The 23,325-nt window shown below is 37.4% G+C and overlaps 1 protein-coding gene across 5 annotated transcripts in view; it reads right to left on the bottom strand.

Moving 5' to 3' along the window:
• Positions 1 to 334: 334 nt before the first annotated feature.
• The window catches only part of hspa4a (heat shock protein 4a), a 32,387-nt gene continuing 9,396 nt past the window's right edge, over positions 335 to 23,325 (bottom strand). Inside the window, exons 6-20 of one of the 5 annotated variants that reach the window (XM_030154973.1) lie at positions 21,531 to 21,664; positions 19,540 to 19,784; positions 17,962 to 18,038; positions 16,163 to 16,314; positions 15,344 to 15,450; positions 15,122 to 15,255; positions 12,833 to 13,014; positions 10,688 to 10,771; positions 10,408 to 10,414; positions 8,821 to 8,966; positions 7,071 to 7,196; positions 6,157 to 6,264; positions 5,858 to 5,977; positions 5,538 to 5,699; positions 335 to 1,353 (exon numbers count right to left, since the gene is read on the bottom strand). In XM_030154973.1, the coding sequence (XP_030010833.1) occupies positions 1,156 to 1,353; positions 5,538 to 5,699; positions 5,858 to 5,977; positions 6,157 to 6,264; positions 7,071 to 7,196; positions 8,821 to 8,966; positions 10,408 to 10,414; positions 10,688 to 10,771; positions 12,833 to 13,014; positions 15,122 to 15,255; positions 15,344 to 15,450; positions 16,163 to 16,314; positions 17,962 to 18,038; positions 19,540 to 19,784; positions 21,531 to 21,664 (1,982 nt within the window). In that variant the 3' untranslated portion in view covers positions 335 to 1,155. Of the gene's footprint in view, positions 1,354 to 5,537; positions 5,700 to 5,857; positions 5,978 to 6,156; positions 6,265 to 7,070; positions 7,197 to 8,820; positions 8,971 to 10,407; positions 10,415 to 10,687; positions 10,772 to 12,832; positions 13,015 to 15,121; positions 15,256 to 15,343; positions 15,451 to 16,162; positions 16,315 to 17,961; positions 18,039 to 19,539; positions 19,785 to 21,530; positions 21,665 to 23,325 lie in introns of all 5 variants that reach the window. The other 4 variants (XM_030154972.1, XM_030154974.1, XM_030154976.1 and 1 more) reach the window with 4 other exon arrangements.

Genomic DNA, 23,325 nt, shown 5'->3' with positions numbered 1-23,325 from the left:
ACACTATACTTCCCATCAAAATAATTAAATGTTTATAGAATCAAAATAAATCATGAATAAGAATGCTTTTTTTCCATTGATTGTATTTAACTTTTTAATCCCTCTGGACATCTATTTTAATGCTTTTTAATGCCATTTAAGGAGTTAATTTTCACAAAATCTATTTAATGACTTAATGCTTTTAAGGGCCTACAGAAACCCTGGATATTTACGTATCCACAAATAATTTCTCGAGGTAACGGATGCAGGACCGTTTCAGTGCAGACAAAGGGAGGTCTCTTACTCCTCACACTGAACAAGTTTTCTACAATTCACTCGCACACACACAGGAACATCAGGGTTTTTACTGTTTTATTTTTTTGGTGAAGTGGTGACAACTGCAGCACCCAGAGGGTTATTTTGTTGAACCAGCATTCACAGAGTTATGTAGAAAAAAAAATACAAGGCTACCAGAGAACAACCAACGAACCATTGCTTTTGCACGAGAAGAGCCGAACAAAATACTGCATGACAGTAAGTCGTAGTATCTAGTTTTAACATACAGTACAAGAAAAAAAAAAAACAAAAAAAACCCCTCATTCCTTCTTTGAAACTAAATACATCAGAATCCAGCAGTTATTATATCGTTTGTAGTGAAAAAGCACTATTTTCATGTACAACTTAGAACAATCCATGTTCATTTACAATTTTCTTTGTCTCTACCTCATTTAGACATACTGCAGTGTTTTACATTTTCATCAATCATGTGTGTATTACTACTTTTCTTCTGTACTGCTTCTTACAATTCTTTAAATCTGACATTCTTATTTTAAATGTGTTCAGGAGATGCTGAATAAAACAATCTTTTAACATAATGACCATCAAAGCAACACAGAGAAAGCATTTTCCATCCAACGCTCACAACTTTTACCTTGTAAAGTAGTCCATTCAATATCAATAGTATGCAACATTTTTGTATTCCTCAAAACAAAAATAAGAAAAAGAAATAACATGCCAAAGAGGCAGATTGATGAATAGTACTGATTAGGGAACTGCTTTCCAAGTCTCGAAGACAGACGCTACTGTGTCATCGGTAACGGTCGCAGAAGAACGACAGAATCGGAGCGAGTAGCAGGATGAACGGAGGTGAAAATGCAGAGACTGAAGCTGCAACAGTTAGTCGATGTCCATTTCTGGGAGCTTGTTCTCCGTCGTTTCCTGTTCTGTACCTGCTGATGTTTTGTCTGGGTTGCATGGCTGGTTCTCTGTTCCCTCCTGCCCGTTAACTGGTCCGTTCTCTGTCTTCTCCTCCTTGGGAGGCTCCACCTTGGGCTTGGGTTTGGAAACCACAGGGTTACAGGCCGAATACAGCTCCTAGACAAAAGGAAAGAAACCAAGAGTTAAACAGGTAAAAAGGACATTTATCTACAAAATAGGAGTGTTGATGCTCAAGTTGCATCAAGTTTAAGGCTGAAATTACAATCATAATACGCCCATCATTATACACATTAGTTTGTTAGACTATGACAGGAGGACATTCAGCAAACCCAACAGGCTGTCTACAGGTGGTATTCTCTACATTTGGCTGTAGTTCCATTCTATACAACACAGCACAGATGAAATTATAAATATTAAATGCATAGATACAGGGGTTGGACAAAATAATGGAAACACCTTCACCTCAAGATGATAATGCCCCAATCCATACAGCTAGAATTGTTAAAGAATGGCATGAGGAACATTCTAATGAAGTTGAGCATCTCGTATGGCCGCCACAGTCCCCAGACCTCAACATTATTTAGCATTTATGGTCAGTTTTAGAGATTCAAGTAAGACATCGATTTCCACCGCCATCGTCTCTAAAAGAGTTGGAGGGTATTCTAACTGAAGAATGGCTTAAAATTCCTTTGGAAACAATTCACAAGTTGTATGAATCAATACCTCGGAGAACTGAGGCTGTAATTGCCGCAAAAGGCGGACCTACACCATATTAAATTATATTTTGTTGATTTTTTTTAAGGTGTTTCCATTATTTTGTCCAACCCCTGTACATATAGTGGTGGAAAATATTAGACCATCAAAAGTCATCAAAAACAAAGGTTATGCAACCAAGTACTAACTCCTGTGTGTATCATGTGACTAAAACAGACAGAAAAGAAAACATGAAATGACTAAAAGTAGTGATGGAGAAACCGAAACTTTCTGAACCACTGAATCAACCTGAAGCACTTGTGTTGAAATGGTTCAGTGTTTGGAAGCATGTAATACAATTAAATATGGTGACATCTGCTGGATAAGATGATACATTGCATCCACATTAAACAAAGGGCAAAGGGTCGAGCAACAGTAAGGCACTGTTGTGTTTGTTTAACAATAAAGGATCTACAGTATGAGCATCTTAAAATGCTTGTTTTTTCTTTTACAGAAAATAATAATATACTTGTGTGATTGTGCCATCATTTAATACTGTACGTGTTAGATATATGTTTTTGTAAGAGTGATAGAAATACAAAAATATATTTACAAAATAAAAAAAGTGAAATGCTTGTGTAACTATTGACTGTGATGACAGTATGTGTATGCAGGAATAGAAATCAATGTATAGTGTGTGAATGTTAATAATCTAATGTTCTACTAATTGTACCTTAAACCTCACTCTCCCTTGTTCTAAATCAATGAAACTATGTAATTCAAGCAAAACTCTCCTCTTCTCAAAAACCCACAACCTTTTGAGGGACTGTGCCCATTTATAAGCATTTTGATAATAATAAGCATCATACGACATTATAAGCATGTTCTCCCTGTGTTTGCGTGGGTTCTCTCTGGGTACTCTTACTTCCTCCCACCATCCAAACACATGCACTGATTAGTTCATTAGTTAAGCTAAATTGCCCGTAGGTGTGAATGTGAGAGTGACTGGTTGTTCGACTGTGTATGTCAGCCCTGTGATGAACTGGCGACACATCCAGGGTGAACCCCACCTTCTCCCAAACGTAGCTGGGTTAGGATTGAGCACCTCCGTGACCCTCTCAAGGATAAAGTGGTTCAGAAGATGAATGAATGATACATACGAGTCATAAATACAGGACTCAAAACTTATCACTGACAACATTTTCAGTCCTAAGTTAATGACTGATAATGATGAGCTTTTCATTAACATTCCCATTTACATACAACTACAATTATCACAATACTCCACCCATGATGCATGTCTTCTGCTGTTCTAATACAACATTCATTCATCTTTCACTTCTTGAACTACCTTCTAAACAGTCACACATTCTTCTACATCCATCCATCCTTCTAGGAAAGGTTAGTTTGGCAATGTTTACTCATGTCAGAAAACCCGCTGATGTCCAAGGTTTAATGTTTAAAAGGAAGTGTCTTTTCCGTTGGGCCTACACATCTCTAACCCAGCCTGAGGTAAACTGTGTTGGTCTGCTGTTACAGTGTTTCACATTAACCATACAGACTATGGCGCACTGCACTGTCATGGTCTGCAGATGAACTGAAAAGAGTGTGTTGAGAAAAGTCTTACTGGACCATGAGACTAATGATGCAAAGGAATTTGGGGACAAACTTGAAGCGCACTAGTATCATTACAATCCACAACAATGAAAATCAAATGAACCACACATCCTGCATTATACAACACACACACGTACGCAAAACACACAACTGAACCAAATCTAGCAGCCTCCGAAACCAGTAGAGACGCAGCTGCAACAGAGAAATGAACCCAACTCAATAAGATAAAAGGAGTAGAAATGACAACAGCAAGAAATCAGAAATAAGTTAAGAAACTAACAGATACTCTGTGTGTGTGTGTGTGTGTGTGTGTGTGTGTGTATTACAGTGACAGAAACTAGTCTGTTCTTTCTACAGGGTTCCTACGGGTTTCTACAAGTTAAATCTAAGACTTTTTTAAGACTTTTTTAAGACTACTTAGAACAGAATTTAATGCTCACTTCACAGCCAAACTGGCAAAAATTCATGACTCCTAGAATTTAGAAAAATGTATTTATTTACTTCAGCGCCTTGGTTCCTACCGTTCCGTGTCATTTCTTACCGTGGGCTGCAAAGTTAGTGATAATTGGTTCCTAATTTCAACATAAATTGTTGGGTGGGAATGGGTGGAACTGAGTGGACTAACGTTACTGTTTTTGAAACTTGGATATTTAACAGACACATTTAAACACAGCACAGTGAACAGGTTTATGCCATCATGACTTAAGACCTACCTTATCAAATATAATACATTCTACAGACTTTTTGAAGGTATTAAATGCAGATTTGTAAATTCAAGACTTTTTAAGACCCCACGTGAACCCTGTTTCTACTTCTTAAATTCTCACAGTAGTGTCACTTGTGCACTGAACGTCTTTCTCACAAGGTGGAATAAATAACTTGGACATTGACAGAACATTAAACATCCTACGTGATGAAGCAGCGCCACAGGCAGAAGTGAACCTTAAAGCAGGGTACACACTTAAAGATAATCGGCCTGTTTTTATCCCGATTTTCCCCCTTCCCGACCAAGGATGGCAAACACCAGATTATTTTATGTTTTATAAGATTATCCTACCAGATTATCCTGTGGTCTGAGGTGTGTTAAGAGTGAATTTGTCCCAATAATTGTCTCTGAAACGGGTCGGGGCCGACAATCGTAAATATTAAACTTGTTCAATATTTACAACAAAAAATCTTCGTGTGTTTGTGGAAAGCCGACAACTCCTGAGCAGAGTCCTGCATGGGTCCAGTTTTCCAAACCCACACCCACCCGTACCCACGTACATTAGACTTGCAACCTGACCCAACCCATCATTAAACACAATGTCTACACATAACTCCCTTTTAAGGGCTTTATTTTTGCCTAAAACGCATGCTATCATTAAATCTCTGTGCTGCTCAATGACACCTGTGGCCGGATGTAAACAGACGTGAAGCTCTCTTCAAAATAAAACTGGATGTGGATCAACCACAGTGAAATTAGATGATCATCATCATCATCATTAAATGTCCTGCAAATTATTTTCATCCACAAATTTTTATTTTTTCTCTTCCTTGCCTGCTACCTACCCACATTTTGTTTAAGTCAAACTATCTTTCTTTTTCTTTGTTTTTGTTAGATCACGTTAGATCATGTGAGATTTCTGGCTTGGAGGACTAGATTCTAGATCAGTGGTGGGACAGAATTGTTATGTGCGTGTGCTGAGATTACTGGAGCACACCACACACAGCACGATCAAAATTGTTCAATGCCTGATGTTTTATCTTCAAATGTGGGGTCTGAAACAGATAAAAAATCTCTTCAGATTGAGAAAATCCTTAGGTGTGTACCCCGCCTTAAGTACCATGGTAACAGAAACGCTGTGTCCACCCCTGTTACTGTGCCTGGGCAAAATTATGAACATCTCAATAGTAAAATGAAATAATTTTACCATTTGCCTTATAATATCACACAAACGACAAGGACCGCCCTTGGACGACGCGTCCTCTTTGGCGTCCTTGTGTGTTTTTAAATGGATGAAATGTGACCAAAGGCTGCATCTCCGTACCTTAGTCTTAGCCTGGATCTCTGCAACTTTCACCACTGGATCCAGAGTCAGGTTCTGATTATTTTGCTGGTTCATCTTGCTGTTCATCCAGATCATGCCATCGTTCACCTGCTTTTCTACCCGGGTCACCTCCAGCTCGTCTAGGTGATCGTACTGCTCATCCTGTTGACGGAAAAGCCAGTTTAAAAAAATAATGACTCCTGTTTGACTTGGTTCATCCTGTTTAAATTCAACATATTAAAAGAGGCTTATGACTCATTAATAAAGTCTATGAAAACCATATTTTACAAAGAACCATCCTTCCTACTGCACCATATTACCTTTGACTTGTAAGCTTCGATGATCTTCATGTACAGCTGCATCTGCCTGCCGAGCTCCTCAAAAGCTTTCGGCCTCTCCTCAGCTTCCACGTACCTGTTATAAATAGGCTGGCCAAGTTTCTGTAGAAGGAAATGTCAGTTTAGTCAGTCAGCCCAGATTAAACGACACATTTATTTATCCAGTTAGTGACTAAATGTATGCACACTAACACATATTGAATAATACATGGTCATTTTTCATCCTGTACATTCATACCAGTATTTTCTGAGCTCTGTATCACACATTACATGCTGGTTACCTTAAGTTCAGCCAGTTTGTCGATGTAAACTTGTTTCTGTTGGTCTTCTCCATCTTCGTAAAGCCAGTTCTCTGTGTCCTCCAGTTTTAATGAGAACACATCTCGATCCTGCAGTGTATGTTTTACACAGTTTAGGCAAAATCCACGTGGCAGGCAGAGTGAGTAGACTACATGTGGTATATCTGTATTAACCCATAAAGACCCAAACATCCTCTGTCGAACAAAAGCATCCACTGATCTCACATGTTTAATACCTGTTGATCCACTAATCCTATCAATAGATGTAAGTAACTGGTGTAAAATACAGTTTAACACCTTCTCATGGTCATCAGATATGACCCATTTGGATGTTCAGAGGCTACGTAGTGAACGTGGAAACACTGTCATCTTCTACAACATTGATTCACCAGTAAAAACCATAGATTTTGATCAATTACTATGAATGGAGCCAGTTGTTTTTATGATCAGTTATTGATATCTTTGCTGAAATAGCCACTTTTTCTTCAGTTTTCTCTATTTTTGATATAAGCCTCACCTTTAATCTGAGGTTTTATGAACATCTACAGGATCAGTAGATTAAATATAGGAAAATATAAGTTTTCACTGAAAAAAATGCAACATACAGAGGTTAATATTACAACAAATGGAGTTAAATCACTTGAGAATGGTTAAATAGAGAGAAAAATTCATTTGGCAACTGACACAAAAGTAGTTCTGGGTCTTTCTGGGTTAAACTGATGAACAATGGACAGCCTATCTTCATCCTTGTATTACCATTAAGCAAAAGCACATGTGCCAAAAAGGTATTTGAGAAAGGATAGTTGTAGTGTTGTGTTCACTTCTACTGTGTAGATGAGTGTCTGTTAACATGCATTCACTGCCACGAGGAGGATTTAAGTCCAATCTGCACTCACAGCTTCACTGACAAACTTCTCCAGGGCGCCGTGCAGTTTATCCCTCATATCGTACACGTACTCCTCTACGTTGTTCTTTGCGTCATTCCTTTCCTTCTCCAGTTTGTCCTGCATGATCATCTTACCCTGCAAGATGGCACAGATTTAGTCAGTGAAGCACACGAGAAATTAAATAATATATAAATAAAATAAATTAAATAATATAATATAATATCAACAATAAAAGTCGCATGTTTTATGCAAAGAGTCACATTTAGAGCACAAATTTACGTCACATCCTCCTCAGACCCAGTAAGTAAAAGTTTTGGTGTCTATACATAAATTAATGGCCTTGATTGGAAACAGCATGATGCAACAGTTTTCTCAGATACATTATTACGTCCGCCAAGGAGGTTATGTTTTTGCCGGCGTTGGTTTGTCTGTCTGTCTGTGTGCAAGATAACTCAAAAAGTTATGGATGAATTTGGATGAAAATTTCAGGAAATGTTGATACTGGCATAAGGAACAAATGATTAAATTTTGGTGGTGATTGGGGGTGGGGGCACTGATCTGCCTTGGCAGAAATCTGCGCTCTCTGAGTGCTTTTCTAGTTTATTTATGGAATGTCCTTTGTGGTGGACATTTTTTCTTTTCTTTTTTTTTTAAAGAGGTCATATTTTACTAAACTCACTTTTATTTGTCTTTGGTATATTTATTTGTGTATTTGGACCCTAATAGTTCAAAAAGTTTGAATTTGAACCCTCCAGGTGCTGCAAAGCTATCTTTATATTCATATAGGCAAAAATCGAGTGGATTTCTGTAACCCGTTTTAATTCCTTCTTAATTTGTTACGTTTTATAACTAGTTAGGTCATGACGTTTTCACGTATAAGGTCAAGACCTCTGACTAACATTTCTCCGAGTACGACATAATTGTTTGTCAGCAGCAGCGGCTGTAGTCCATACTGAAAATATGTCCAAACTTTGAGGCATTTACCTAAAATGTTCAGTTCTTGGTTGTATTAACGAACACAAGTGGCTGAACGGGACAGAGTGCACGGTCAACAACCTGGAGGGAGTGGGGTGTGAAGTGGCTCATTTGCATTTAAAGGGCCAGCGCTCAAAACGACCTTTCTGGTGTCATTAGTCAGAAATAGGGTTGAAGATGGACGTGTGGAGTTGAATTAATGAAGAATTCAGACCCGAGCAGAGCATTTACAGTTCATGTAGACCACAGGGAAATGTTTTAAAATGCATAATTCCATTTAAAAAAGCAAAATATCACTCCTTTAAAGTAAAGCTGTGAAACTCTTGTCCACCACAGAGGACAAAAATGTATTGCTGGGTCTCAGGAGGATATAAACCCTGATTAATACTCAATATATGTATAATTTCACAAACATTTGGACCTAACAATATTTGCCCAAGTATCAGAAAAAAAACAGGAAAAAGAAAAGCTCACAGGAGAAAAAAACAAGTATGAGACCAAGCGGTATCTAGTATTACATAATCACATTTCAGCAGTCTGTTTGCATAAAGGTTACACGCTGAACAGGCAAAGATCACAGCCTGGAAAAAGGGCAACGAGTTGAAAAACAGAATGTAATTCATTTAAATTCAATTAAAAGAAGCTTTTGATGAAGACCTTCAAAAGAATCTTTTAAAGACCAAATGAGAACATCGAATTGAAGCAGAACTATTTGCTCGCACATTTGCTTGGACAAATACTGCGTGTGCTTGCTACACATTCCAAGTGATTTTTAGACCATTACCTCATTCTCCACAAACGTATTTAGTACGTCGCTGGACAGCTGCCACTGCAGATTGTTCTCTATGGGCAGCTCCACCGTCTTCGTCTTCACTTTGGGCTTCTTGGCCTGAGGGGGCTGGTCGCTCTTCTTCTCCTGCTTTGCGTCCTCTGTCTGAAAGCGAGGATGGAAATGGTTTCAGTCTATGCAAATGTTCCTGCTGTTACACTTCCCTACCGAACCACGTGTCTTTTTTAAGTTGTAAAAACAGCAATAGGGAGAAAACATTTAACTGATAAGCTTATACTTGCGAAGACAACTGGCTTTAACACCAGCTGTCAGTTTCAGCAGCATGATCAAACAATGACACATGTGATTATCGAGGATTTTCTACATTTTTTGGAGCTCTGTGCAAGTGTTGAATTCATTTTCAGTGGCGGTGTGCTGTACTCACTTCATGTCTTAAATCTTTTACTTATGGGCCAAATAAAAACCGCCTACTCAACTAATCTGCTCTCCCAGTTGTAATAAACTTGGGTCTTTATGTTTGTGGGCAGTTAATGTTGATTACTGGTGTCTTTCTTTTGTCTTTTGGGAGTTAAATGTTTACTGGTTGTTAACAATCAGAACCATAAGCATGTGTTCATGTATGAAACCGTAATAGTGGCTGAATTCTAATGACAGAACTTGTATAATTAATTGGTTCTAAACTGCAGGAAAATGTGCAGGAAGTGATCTAGTAAATGGATTTTGAAACATATACATGAAAATCCATCCATATGTTGCATCACATTAAAAAAAGATGAGCTATTCAAGGTTGTCAAAGTCTAGCAATGACGATCATTTTAATAACAACACACTGAAAATCTCTAGTTCTGACAGATCACAGCCTTGTTATTGTGAGCCTGTTGCATCAAAGTGACTGGAACAGTTGAGGATGAGGAGGAATAACAAGGATAAAGCGAAAATCAAGTTACGATATGGGATGAAAAGAGCAGTTGAGTCGTCAGCTTGAGCTAAGGCTGTTGTGAGGGTAACGACACAGTGATAACACAGACAGTTGTGAGAGTATGACCACTGCATAAAATGTTTTCTCTTGTGCTGTCGATGTGAAACATGACTCATATAGAGGGAACTGTTTTCAGTGTGTGACAGGTGAAGGAAAAATGAACTGTATGTACTGAAATGGAGGAGGAGAGAGTTTTATTATACTTTTATATCGAAGAGGAAATATCATAAAAAGTAATATCAGGGAAAAAATAGTAACTGAGAGCGGAGTTGTAAATGTCAGAGTAGTTTTCAGTCCTGCTGGTTTGTTTGCCATCTCTGTATAGCATCGTGACATGTTATTCTGAATTCTTCGATTCATGCTTTGTAAGTTAAAGTATATTTAGATATTTATGCTGTGTATTGCATGTTTCCATTTAATCTCATGGATAAATCCCTCCTCAAAATCTAACCTACAAGTTGGACTTTAACCTTAGTGCTGGGTGATATGGTTATTGTAATAACAATCTCCATGTCACATCACAGCATTATGTATCACAATCTGCTATTTTAAAATGCAGATTATTGTTCAGACACTTAAAGCCAGAAGGCCATTTGTTTTACCAGACGTCTTATGATGGCTTGTGCTGTAAAATATTATTCATGTAAAGACAAACCATATACAATGAAGGACTCAATTAATGATTTCTTCGAAGTAATAAGAAAAAAGACAAATCTGTGAACTTATCCTTGAAATTACAAGAACCACAACAATGCAGCAAAATTGTTTACATGCCTTTTTCAATTTTCCTATCTCCATGTAGTTCTGCTCTTTATGTTATTGAAAAGTGTTTGGGGGGGGCAAAAGTTATGATTAATGCCTTATCACCCAGCACAAGGTTACCTCCATCTCTTCAGCCTCTACCTTCTTGTCTCCAGCGTCTGCATTGTTGACTTTCTGATCCTCCTGGTCCACCTGCATTTTATTCTGACACACGGTAACAAACAAGAAAAAATAGAGGAATGATATTAAAGTAACACAAACTATTAGGCTGATTTTATCTGATCATTTTAAGATTTTCAGAGTCACAGCCACGCACCACTCTGCACCGCAACACCCATCGATTTCTTTGAACATGGAAATGTACAATTTAAAGCTTTTTTTTTTCAATTCACGTTTTACTGGTATTGTCCATGGTTCACATACTTATTCACATAGCAATTCACCATTCTCATCCATTAATCTGAAAATTACAATTGAATCTCACAGCAATACGTCCGTGACTCCTCAGACAATACAAATAAGGATGACTGGTCCTCCTTCAGCAATACCAAAGATGTAATTTTTACAACACACAATTGAGAACTAAACTCCCTAGAACAGGAATGCTGGGGTGCACATTTGTGATATTAAAAAAATAAAATAAAATAAAAAATTATATATATATATATATATATATATATATATATATATATATATATATATATATATATATATATATATATTTTTTTTTTTTTTTTTTTTTTTTTTTTTTTTTTTAAACATTGAAACAAAAGGGTTTAAAATAAAAAAAAGGATGAAATGGACACAAGACATGATTTTAGATGAACGATGGATGAACTGGTGTGACATACCTAATCCATCTTTCCCATCTTTTCAGAAACAAACCTTGTTGTAGTCTTATTGCAAAAGTAATTCTTTCCATCTTAAAAATGTCATAAATGATATCAATCCACTCCTCCCCTGTATGATTTTCTAGATGTGGCCACTTCCTTGTTATGGCTTTCCTACAAACAGCACTTAAAATCTGAAATAAGTATTTGTCATTAGAGGAGACATATTCTGATGGTAGAACTCCTAAGTATAATGACACAAACTCAAAAGTAATGTTTGTCTGGAATACTTTTTGCAAAATTGTATAGACCTCCTGCTATAAAGGGAACAATATTGAACAAGACCAGAATATGTGAAAATGATTTGCCTCTAAGCATCCACGCTGTCTCCAGCATGTAGCTGAGAATTTAAAGCATTTTATCCAAAAATGTTCTGTCATTGTGGCTATACAGCTCTGTTTGTGTTTGGCTTCTAAGAAATATCACACTAGTCTTTTTTTTTTTTTGTTTGTTTTCAGAAAAAACTCTTTGCTAACATTCACTGGACCACAAGCCATAAAACAGGTTTAAGCCTCTTTGACTAAAAAAAACAAATCAGATTTGAGACCTCACGGATATAGTGAAAAGTCAGGCTGTGATTTTTATGGACAATATTGTGACAAACAGGTATCAGGAGTCTAGCTGCTTTTTCTTTAAGGTTGTGTCACAAAATTCAAATTCTTCATACAAGAGAGGCGTCATATATTCTATTCTCCACCCATTCACAAATGTGACCAAAACCTGTATAAATTCACTGCCTAAACAGAGCCTGATTAACCGTTGCTTTACTGTAGGTGTACATAAAAACATAGAAAACAGGCTGCCATGTTCAGACATGCACATTTCTTATTTGATTGCAGCCCAGAAGGTTTATATAATTTGCATAAGAAGACACTGCGATTACAATTTGTGCAGCTGTAGTTGTCGGGGTCTTTCCTTGAATTGATTTGTTTTTCCCAGGTGTTTTTATGGCTTTCATCTGTTGTTTTTATGTCTTTTTCTTACTTATGGGGGCAAATATTTTGATCTACTTTTTGGACTAAACTCTAAAAGGCAGATGCCATTAAAGAGCATTTAAGTGCACATTTAGTCAGAACAACAGAAATTTAGGGCAATAATCCTAAATGCACGCAAGCACAAAGAACAGAACAGATGTCAAACAATCGGAGGAAAATAAAGAAGACCCTTTTGGAAGCAGTCTAAAGCTTGTAAAGGCAAGGTGTCTGAATTCCATAGAGATGATATGACTCATGAACACTGAGGCGTGGTCCGACTGCCACACTGTGAGAAACGGATAACCGAACTGAACCACAAGGTACACACACACACACACACACGTGTTCTCACCCACTCCCACAGCCATTAACCTGTCTCATACACTCACAAGAGTACACACCTCTTCTTCTTTCCCCGACTGGTCCGTCTCCATCGGCTCCTCCCCCTCAGTCGCTTTCACAACCTCTACTAGGGAGGCGCTGGAAACACTAAACACACCGTGGACGTTGACTCGTACCTTCACCTTGACCTTTGCACTCTCCCCTGATGGCTGTGGTGTAACATTTTGGATTAGGAACTGGCCTGTAAGACAAGGGAAATGGTTGGAATAAATGAAATACGTGTCAAAACAGGCATGTTTTAGTGGCAACAGTATCAACATGTATAGTATAAAATACAAGCTTTAGAAAAATGAAGAAAACTGGTTTTACTACTTGTACAGAGAATCAGCATGTGAGATACAGTGACAGTGTATTGACTTTTAAGGCCTTATTAACTCTTTAAGTGCCAGACAGTTAAGGGGCTAATACGCCTTAAAAGTGCCACAGAATTTGGCCGTTTTTCAGTATTTCGCGTCGTTTTTATAATATTTGAAGAATCCTGCAGGAAACCGCTCGGTAACATCCGACCGATTGCTGATTAGATCCAAAACGCACCGGACGCAGCCGATTCATTATTGATCGTAATTTGCATAATTTATAATAATAATAATAATAATAATAATAATAATAATAATAATAATAATAATAATAATCTTTATTTATATAGCACTTTTCATACATTAAAAACTGTAGCACAAAGTGCTTTACATATCAGTTTAAAAATCAGTACCGCCCCCCACCCACACCCACCCACTCACCCGCACACACACACATATACATGCAAACCCACATATACATGTAAACCCACAAGCTCACACATACTTAAGAAGACTGACTGAGCACGGGTAGACCAGAACAAAAATGTACAAGTAAAAGTAAAACATCAATTTAGGAGGCGCTGTCTCAGGGAGCCATCCGCACAAGGAGGCAGCCACCGACCCCGGCGACCAGGCACCAGCAACACAGCCCCGCATCCCAACTAGTGGGAGAGGGCCAACTGGGACCCCCACCCACCAGAAAGGAGCGGACCCCAGTGAGAGAAGGCGCCACAGCCCCCGGAGTCCACAGCCGCCCCCCGGCATGGAGGGCTCCCTCTGATGAAACACCGGAGAATAAGAAACATTAAAAAGATATAAAAATATTATTCGGTCGCGTGACCTCAAATTCCCGTCTGCTTGGTCTCAAAAGGGGGACACAGAAAGAACGTCATCGAAATGTGAGAAAGAAATGGGGGTGGATGGTTTGTTTGTACACAAATGTGGCGTGTTCTCCAAAGCCGATCTGATCAGCCCGTGGCACTTTACAGGTTGTTTTCGTAAAGCCGATTTAATCGGCCCATGGCACTGAAAGTGTTAAAACCTCTGCTCATTGGATTGACCCATGGCTCACCCTGTGCTGCTTATTCAGTGTTGTTTTTATATTTATTGTGCTCCCTCTAAGAACTGAACGAACACTTTCTAATTCATTGTCCCTCAACAACATTTTTAGACCATGAATATCTTCCGAGTAATCTGAGCTTTACTCTAAAAAATTACTGATAACATTTATTCCAAATTCCAAAATGTTCATATTAATTTTTCTGTAAGCTCGTTGAAGGGTTTTTGTAATGCAAATAAATACAGTGTTTAGAAAATAGCTTCAAGACATGCATTGATCTAGTCAACATACAGTTGTAATTTTAGGAAAAAAAAAAAAGACATACATGCCACTTTACAGATCTTACTGCCAGGAAAAAAGCTCCTGTGATTTTTATCTTTTCAAATAAATCTCAAAGTGTGTTACAACAGGAAATCCTAACCCGTGTTTTAACTCAAGAAGAGCTCAGAAACCAAAATCATATGGTGGAATAGCCCTGTTTTTTTAGCTTTATCCCTGTTTGTGTTTTGTCCTCCAACCTTTCACAAAGCTGTTGGCTGCTTTTATGCCTCTCCTGGGATCAAAATGTGAGCACCAGTTTGTGACTACCCACATTCCCCTTGATCATATTCCAGAATTTTACAGTGGCGTCATGTCTACAAGTTGGTATATGAATCTAAATCCAGATCTGACTACTATGGGAGCCAACTTCTCTCCTACAAAGCTGGAGTATGGATCAAAGTTGAACTTTTTCAGTAAATTAGTTAATAAGTTACTCAAGTTTGGACTTTTCCAATACAATGTGCTGATTCACTTAATAGACTTCCAGAAACAATCCATACTGTAGTTTTCTCTCTCAAGATGTCTATGGTAACTTGCCTGGAGAAAAAAAAAGGACATGGCCTATTTAGATTCATGAAGAACCAACAACTGTAGAGTTGAAAATGCATTACCTATGGTGGTGGTGGGGTAGGGCAGCTCTTTGGGGTTGTTGTAATAAGCTTCAAGGGTGAAGGCCTCTCTCCTGTAGAAGGTCAACACTTTGGAGAAAGGAGCTGCATGATTCTTTGGGAAAACCTCACAATCACTGCAACAACACAGCAAAAGAAAGTCAATGAGAAAACATCTGTTATGTGATGACGTAGGAATCAGTGAGTGACAGTAACCGATTGTACCTCAGACCCTCCTCCGCTGCCGAATTCCACTTTAGGGAGATGGAGTAGGGAACGACGTCTGTAATGGAGAACTCCCTGACTTTGAACGCTGGTGACAAGATAGCACACTAGGCAGAGGAGGAGGAAAACATGATGCACACGTTACCCAAGGTCACAATGCCTGAGAAACACAATGGGGAACTAATATTTTAATACCATACTGTACAGGTGTCAAACATGCGGCCCAGAGGTCAAAACCGGCTTGCCAAAGTTTCTAATTCAGCCCACAGGATGAATTTGCAAAGTGCAAGTTAGGCCATCAAACTCAAAAATAATATCATAATAACCTATAAAGAATGACAACACCATTTTTTTTTCTCTTTGATTTAGTGCAAAAAACAATAAATTATAAAAATATTTACATTAAGAAACTATCCTTTAACAATAAAATGTGAATAACCTGAACAAATATGAACAACCTGAAATGTCCAAAGAAAATTAAGTGCAATTATATATTAAGTGCATAATATTGATAAAATTATTCTCATATTTCTTAACAAATTTCATGTTTTAAGGTTATTCACATCGTCTTTCTTTGGAGAGTTTGGAAATGTAAATATTGGCATAATTGAATGTTATTTTTTGCACAAACAATTTGGAGTTGTCATTATTTATTGGCTATCATGCTATTATTTTACTGGTCTGGCCCACTTCAGATTAAATTGGGCTGAATGTGGCCCATGGAAGAAAATGAGTTTGACACCCCTGCCATACTGCAAAGATAGGAATGATTTTTCTTTCTACAGTATGATAGTGGTACTCAGAACAGGTGTGCTTTACCTGCAGAGCGCAACCCCTGGCCACGGCCTCGTCTGCGTTCAGAGTGGTGCTCAGCTCTTTGCCAAAGAATTTGCCAATTCGCTCTTTGATGGAGGGGATTCTGGAGGCCCCACCGACGATTTCCACTGCATAGACATCTTCTTTCTTCAACTCTGGGCACAGGAAGCAGGGGGAGATATTAGGGGAAAGTATAATCCAAATTTACATATTTACAGATTCACTAAAAAAAACGTTATCTACATAAAAGCCTCAGGGTTCTCTGAAGAAAATTTAAGACTTTTTAAGTACTTCATTGGGAAGAGGCTTCTAAAAATCCTCCCACTACTTGGAATCAAGTAAAAGCCATGAGGAGCTGGTCTTTTATAGGGATTTCAAATGGCATCTGTCTGTAGATGTTTTGCCTGATCTATGTACAAATTGTAACATCTTACATTTGTCTTCTTATATTTACCTTGCATTACATATGTTCATAAAGGTGAAGGAAATAACAAATAAGAACTTCTTAATATTGCTTAGAATGTTATGTTGTGCCAACTTCAGTGCAACTCTGGCAAAGAGAAGAATTTATTTTAAGCAGTGGATAAAAAAATATTCACTTGTAATATTTAATAGTAAATACAAATGACTGACTATTGACCACACTGTTAATTAATAGGCACCTGCAGTGCATGGTACATGTTTCATGCTCTTCATAAGTGAGTGCGAAACCAAAAAATGTCCCATCATCTCCACCCGTCCCCAGCAAGTAAGAATTTTCTCACGAACCGCATTACCCAGAATTAGCCCACTCATACTTTGGATCCTGCCACCGCCTACACCTTGGCCACACTGAGAACTTAACATATGTGTATAACCAGCTGTGACAGCGCCAAAGTAATGGTGTGTATTCACAGAGAACAGAAATCACTTTAAAAGCGCTACTCAAATGCACACGTTTTTGTTTTGTTGTTCGTGCACTGTGCTAGGCACCTTTAACAGAAATACGTCATGAAATCTACTTTTTTCATACGGGAATTTTCCCTAGGTTAATGACAGTCTGGTTTTGGGGTCTTGATCACCCCATTGGTGTTTATGTCGCCTGTATCAGTGTCAGCTGTGTAGTTGTTTTATCTCTCACACAGATCTGTGTAGTCTGCACTTTGCTGTTACCCATATTATGGTTAATACAATGAGAAGACATGAAAACACTTTAAGAATATCAAATTCAATGCATTTTGTGAGGCCTTACACTGCCGAGATGAAAAAAATTTAGATTTAGAACTGTTAGATAATTTATCTTGTTTTAAGAGTCAATTTCTTATTTTAAGTGTTCATACATCTGTAGACATGCTTATTTCTAGATTTAACAATCTTAATTCAAAAATCTTGTCAAGTGAAAATATCTTGCTGCGTGGACAGATATTTCACTTGTTTTGAGTACCTTTTCCTTCAGATTTAGTGTTTTTATCTTGCTTGTAGACACCCTTTTTTGCAGGGTACAGGTACCTTGAACAACAGCAATACTGGAATGTGGTTTAATTTATGACTTGTGAACTTAAATCTTCTTTGTAAAGAATGTGTTTTTCCTTAGATTGACATCCTCCAGACTTCATATTTAAAGTTAAAAGGTTTTGTTGAAGCACGACTAGGAAACAGAGTAGAGGAGAAAAGCAAGAACTGGTAGTGATAAAAACCAAGGAGGGAAAGAATGACTAAGGGGAAGGCCGGTATCAGCAAAGCACAAGACTCAGTGTTATCGGTCTGTGTGTGCACGTGCTTCTGGGGATAGTCTAGCTGCTATTAAAGCCCTATGAACTCACTGGCTTGTTCCATGACGCTGCGCAGGGGACCCTCTACTTTGGCCAACAGCCCAGCACTCATCTCCTCAAACTGACCCCTGGGGACACACAGTCATAGATTATTAATAGATGAAGAGTCAAACACACTCAGGAAGAAAAGCAGAAGAGCATATGGGCAGAGAACGACCGTCACACACGCAGATGTTCTATTTTTAACACACTTTCATATTTCACAGTGATTTTTTTTTTTTTTTTTACTAATTACAACTTCTGATACGTCCCATTCATTTTCAGAATAACAAATAGGAAGATGCAACCCCATTGTGTTTTACAAATAACAATAATCATAATAATAAAAATCTGCCTATCTGCTGTAGCCAATGGGCAACAACCATGTGTTGAAAGTCAGCCAATGCAGAAGTATCTTCAAGTGTAAATACCAGTGGCAGCTGCTAGATGCTGCTCCAAAACATCCTGGCTCCCACTGACTGATTCAAAAAGCATTAACTTCTCAAGAAACCACGTCAGTAACTTATTTAGTCAATGACTAATTCTGACAATGAACACGATGTCAACACTAATAGAGGTCTTTGATGTCTGCCATGGGGACACTAGTCGACAGCTCGCTCATCTGCTTCTGAGTAAGACCTTTTGAGCATCTGCTTATTGAATTAAAAAACAAATCTGACTAACAGCTCTAATGTAGAGGAGGTTAAAAAGTTACACTATCCGAAGGATTCACACAAATGCCTCAGGAGGTTTATCATTATTATTAATTACTAATAGTACAGCAACCCAGCATGTTAGCACAACTTTAGCTACATTAGCTACTGTAACATTAGCATTAATTCAGTGTTGCATTATGTGGCACTGCATCTATCCAGCTAATAATACAGCTTGTATAAAATAGTGAAGTTGACACAGTTAACACATCCAGTTGTTGTTTGATGATGATGATAATAATAATAATAATAATAATAATAATAATAATAATAATAATCAAGTCGCTGAAACTACTAGGCAATGCTTAACACAACATTTTTGAATTAGCAGTGTGTGTAATTACTGTTCTGATAGCATTAGTTTGTAAAACAACTGGGTGTCATCTGGGGCTGGGTACTGAAGTACAACTCCTCACACCAGCTGAACTGCATGGAAACTGTAAAATATTGAAAAGTCCCAAGTGTTGTCTGGATATTGTTTGATACTAGTTTTCAATACATAGTTCACGAGTAAAGCTCATTAGCATTGGTCCATGCTGCTTTTATAGATTTTTAGTAATGATATTATATTATCACAAAAACTCAAGTTGAAGTAAATAGGTTTAGTTTTTTAAGCTGTAAAACTGATTTGATTGTAGAAAGATACAAATGAGTTGTAAAATAAAACTAAAGGTTTGTACTGTAACATGTCTGTGCAGTAATTTTCTTTTTCCAAAATGGGAAATGGTTACTAAAGTTCAGAGTTTATGGGACATGATTGAAGCCAAGGAACTTCTATGGCAAATACCAACATCAAGGTGTAGACGTCCAGTTCTTTTACACATTCACAAGCCAAGCAATAATACTGGTAGTGATTTCAAAGTGCTTTGTGACTCACCGGTTTAATTTACTAGTCACATCAATGTCATTCATGAAGCACTCTATGTTGAGAGGCAGGTCTGAGGAGTTGGCGCTCATCAGCTTCTTGAGCTTCTCACACTCTTGGTAGAGACGCACCAACGCCCGAGGCTTGGACCTGACATCCAGCTTGTACTTCTTTGCGAACTCTTCACAGAAGTAGTTGACCAGGATGTCGTCAAAGTCCTTCCCTCCGAGGTCTGAGTCAAAAGCTGTGGCCAAGATCTGAGCATGGAGACAGTTAGTTACTTTTTGTACTGATAAGGACTCCTCATAATATTGTGGACAAAACAGACCACCCTGGTTTGTCCTGGACAGAAGCATCTGAGGAAAATAAGTAACAAAAGAGGAGCACATTTCTTCTACTGCACTGCAAATTATTTGGTTCTAACTAAGATTAAAAACAAACCTTTGATCAAGAAGTGTTAGTTAATTTCTCTTGCTTTATGAGTTAATTTTTTATTTTAAGTGTTCAGCTTTACAATATAATCTTAAATCAAGCGCAGCCTTATGTTTTTTGTCTCAAATAGGCAGAAAATCCTAAAATGAGGTAAATAACTGTTAAAATAACATATATTACGTCTCTCCCCTCAAGTCTCATCAATATAAATCTTGTTTTAAGATTCATTAACAAACTCATGTTGCTAGATTTAAGTCACACAAAAAGCATCTGAAAGAAACAGAGTTTAATCATTTATTATTTACAGGCTTAAAACATGACAAAAATGATAACACAGCTTAACATGACCAATTTAACAATAATTCAATTTGATAACAATTTGAAACATTCCTGCAGCCAATAGGAATGTAGTAGAGACATGAAACCAAAGCCACATTTTTTTGTCTCATTCACTTTTGTTAAATTTCTGTCACTAACATGTTTGACAAACTCCATGTTCCCACAATCACTGCTTATTCAGTTCTGACTTTTTTCCACATATTGTACATCAATGCATTCACAAGACTCACCACAAGTCTTACATGCAAGAATTTTTGAGATAGGATGTACAGTTATGGATTAATAGCAGTTCGTTTACGAAGTCATTTCTTAGTTAATTACCTCCGCCAGGAGGTATTGTGATCACTTTGCTTTGTGTGTTTGCATGTTTGTTTGTTAGCAGGATAACAAAAAGTTATGGATTGAAATGATTAAATTTTGGTGGTGATTGGGGGGATCTGTTTTGGCGGAGGTCTGCGCTCTCCGAGTGCTTTTCTTGTTTAACATAGACACCCATGTTTCCTCCATAACGAACAGCAGATTGGTTGCCTGTCAGCACTGTGGTTCTTTAGCTCGGTAGGTAAGCCATTAGACTCCAATGCGGTAGTCCTGGGTTCAATTCATGGTTAAGGTGGTTGTTTTCAGCTGAATCAAACAGTTATTTTAAGAATTTTTTTCTACATGTTACTCTTATTTTAAGACTTAAATTTTTTTAGCCAGCTCAGCCAGCTTATGTTTAGAATATTTCACTTATTTTGAGGCTGTAAAAAGATCAATTTTAAGTAATGTCATCTTAAACTAAGCATTTTATGCTTATTTCAAGCCTTCTAAATACATCTGTAGACAAACATATTTCTAGATTTAACAATCTTTATTCAAGAAATCTTGTCAAATGAAATTATCTTGCTGCATGGACAGATAATTTCACTTGTTTTGAGTACCTTTTTCCCTAGATTTAGTGTTTTTATCTTGTTTTTAGACACTCTTTTTTGCAGTGTGGTCTATTTAACAGATTTTAATTAAATCTTCACCAGCTACATACATTTTAATAAGGTTTCTAAATGTTTAATAATGAAATAAACTAATCACAAGTGAAAGCAAAGACCTGAGACCAAGAATAAATACAATATTAAAATAAAACACTTTTAATTCACATGAACCTGTGCTGTGGTGTGATACTGTAATACCACTGGCATGCCCCCTCCCCTCCAGTAATTCCTTTTCATAATGAGCACAAATTATTCATCACTCACCTTAAGTTTTCCCTTGTTGAAGGCACAAACTGACACCTGGTAACCCGAGTGGCCAAGGTCCACAAACACGACTATCCTCGGCTTCTCCTCTGGAGCTGGCAGGTCCTGCTTGTAGATGCCATATGCCAGAGTCACTGGAACAACACACATACGATCTGGTGTTACCTGGTGCTCACCACAACTACTACTTAACATCTTCTGGTTTAACAGACTTATTCATGCTGATCTACTTGAATTTTTACATTAAGGAAAACCACTTAACTGTAATTTCATCACACAGCAACAACTCAGGACATTATGCTGATGTATTATATGTCATTATTTATACAGTTTTCCAGATGTTTTTAAGATATTTTTGGGAATTTTCACCGTTATTAGAGATAGTGCATAGAGTTGTAAGACATAGAGGGGTTGACATGGAGGAAAGGATCTGGGCCAAAAACTGAACCCAGGTTTCTGCAATGAGGCCTTGGGCCATGTGGGATAGACTTCAATATCCTGTCCTTATGTTTTCTGCTAGTTAACATCTTGTTTAATTGGTCTGGTATTCAGCCATTTTTAGGATGTGTTTGACAATGTTCCTATTTATCTCAAGTTATATCATCATTGCAATACAAAAAAAAAAAACCCTAAGATATAAATCAATCTTTCAGCATGTTTATGAAAATATTCTTTAGCATCATAGTGATATTTCACATGGATTTACCACTTTACCATATTTAGGTGGATGCCAAGTCAAAGCTTCATCAATGTTTGTCTCTTACCTTATACTTTTTGGACACCATTTTCCATTTTAACAAAAAAGAAAAAACATTACTCATTACAGTACAAAATTGCTTACTGTTCAGATCTGTATTTTTTTTTTTACTCTGAAAGCAGCCTCATAACACTTTTAATCACAACTTGGGTGTAACTTGTCTGTTTCGACTCTATAGTTTTAGTTTCCTGGTATTTTTCCACTCAAAACAGTTTTACAATAGAAAAAATAAACCTATTTACCATGATGTGAAGGTAAACATTTGATATGAAAGGATATGTTACAAAGGACATCTAGTTAGAAAGGACTTTTACCCATTTCACATCGGACAAAAATTTAACATTTGGCTTTTGTCTTCATTGTGAAGGCAGCAACATGCACTCACTCCCAGGTTAAATACCTCTGTGACAGACATGACACCTTGTGTATCCCCTATTTTTCAAAAATGTTCCAACTTATTGCTTTGATGTATGATGCACAAATACCCAAGCAGAAACATCATATATTCATTTTTAACAAACACCAGTGAAACACTAACACAACCTGTTCTGATTCAAGGTAATCCGTGGTTCCCATTTAATACATTCAATGTGACACCCTGAAATAAAAATAGGGCCAATGTCCCTGTATCTCACAGACATGTTCTATCAAGAATCAATACCAACATGAATTTGTGAGGCTGGCGCTATGTTAGAGCCCTGTGGTCTCGATGCAGGAGATCAATCTCCCAATAGAAGTGGGTGGTACTTTCACTGGAGAACTCAACTAATTAAACTTAAGTCCATACATGACTTACTATCAGTGCTCAATAGTAACTTTACTGATATCTCTAACTATTTCCATGTTATAAGCCATTAAAATATGGACCATTATAAGTAAAGACACATTTTGAATATTTAATTTACAAAAAATTTATTATTAGTTGAATATTTAAAATGTAAAAAATCTACATCTGTCAAAACGGTGAACACACTTTGCAGCTATTGTCCCAAGACAGTTACATACAAAATTTGAAACAAATCCAATTACTAGTTTCAG

The sequence above is a fragment of the Sphaeramia orbicularis genome, chromosome 14 (genome assembly GCF_902148855.1).
Source record: "Sphaeramia orbicularis chromosome 14, fSphaOr1.1, whole genome shotgun sequence".
Classification (NCBI taxonomy): Eukaryota; Metazoa; Chordata; class Actinopteri; order Kurtiformes; family Apogonidae; genus Sphaeramia; species Sphaeramia orbicularis.
Note: the sequence above shows the minus strand (reverse complement) of the source record. Positions and strands in the feature narration are given on the sequence as shown.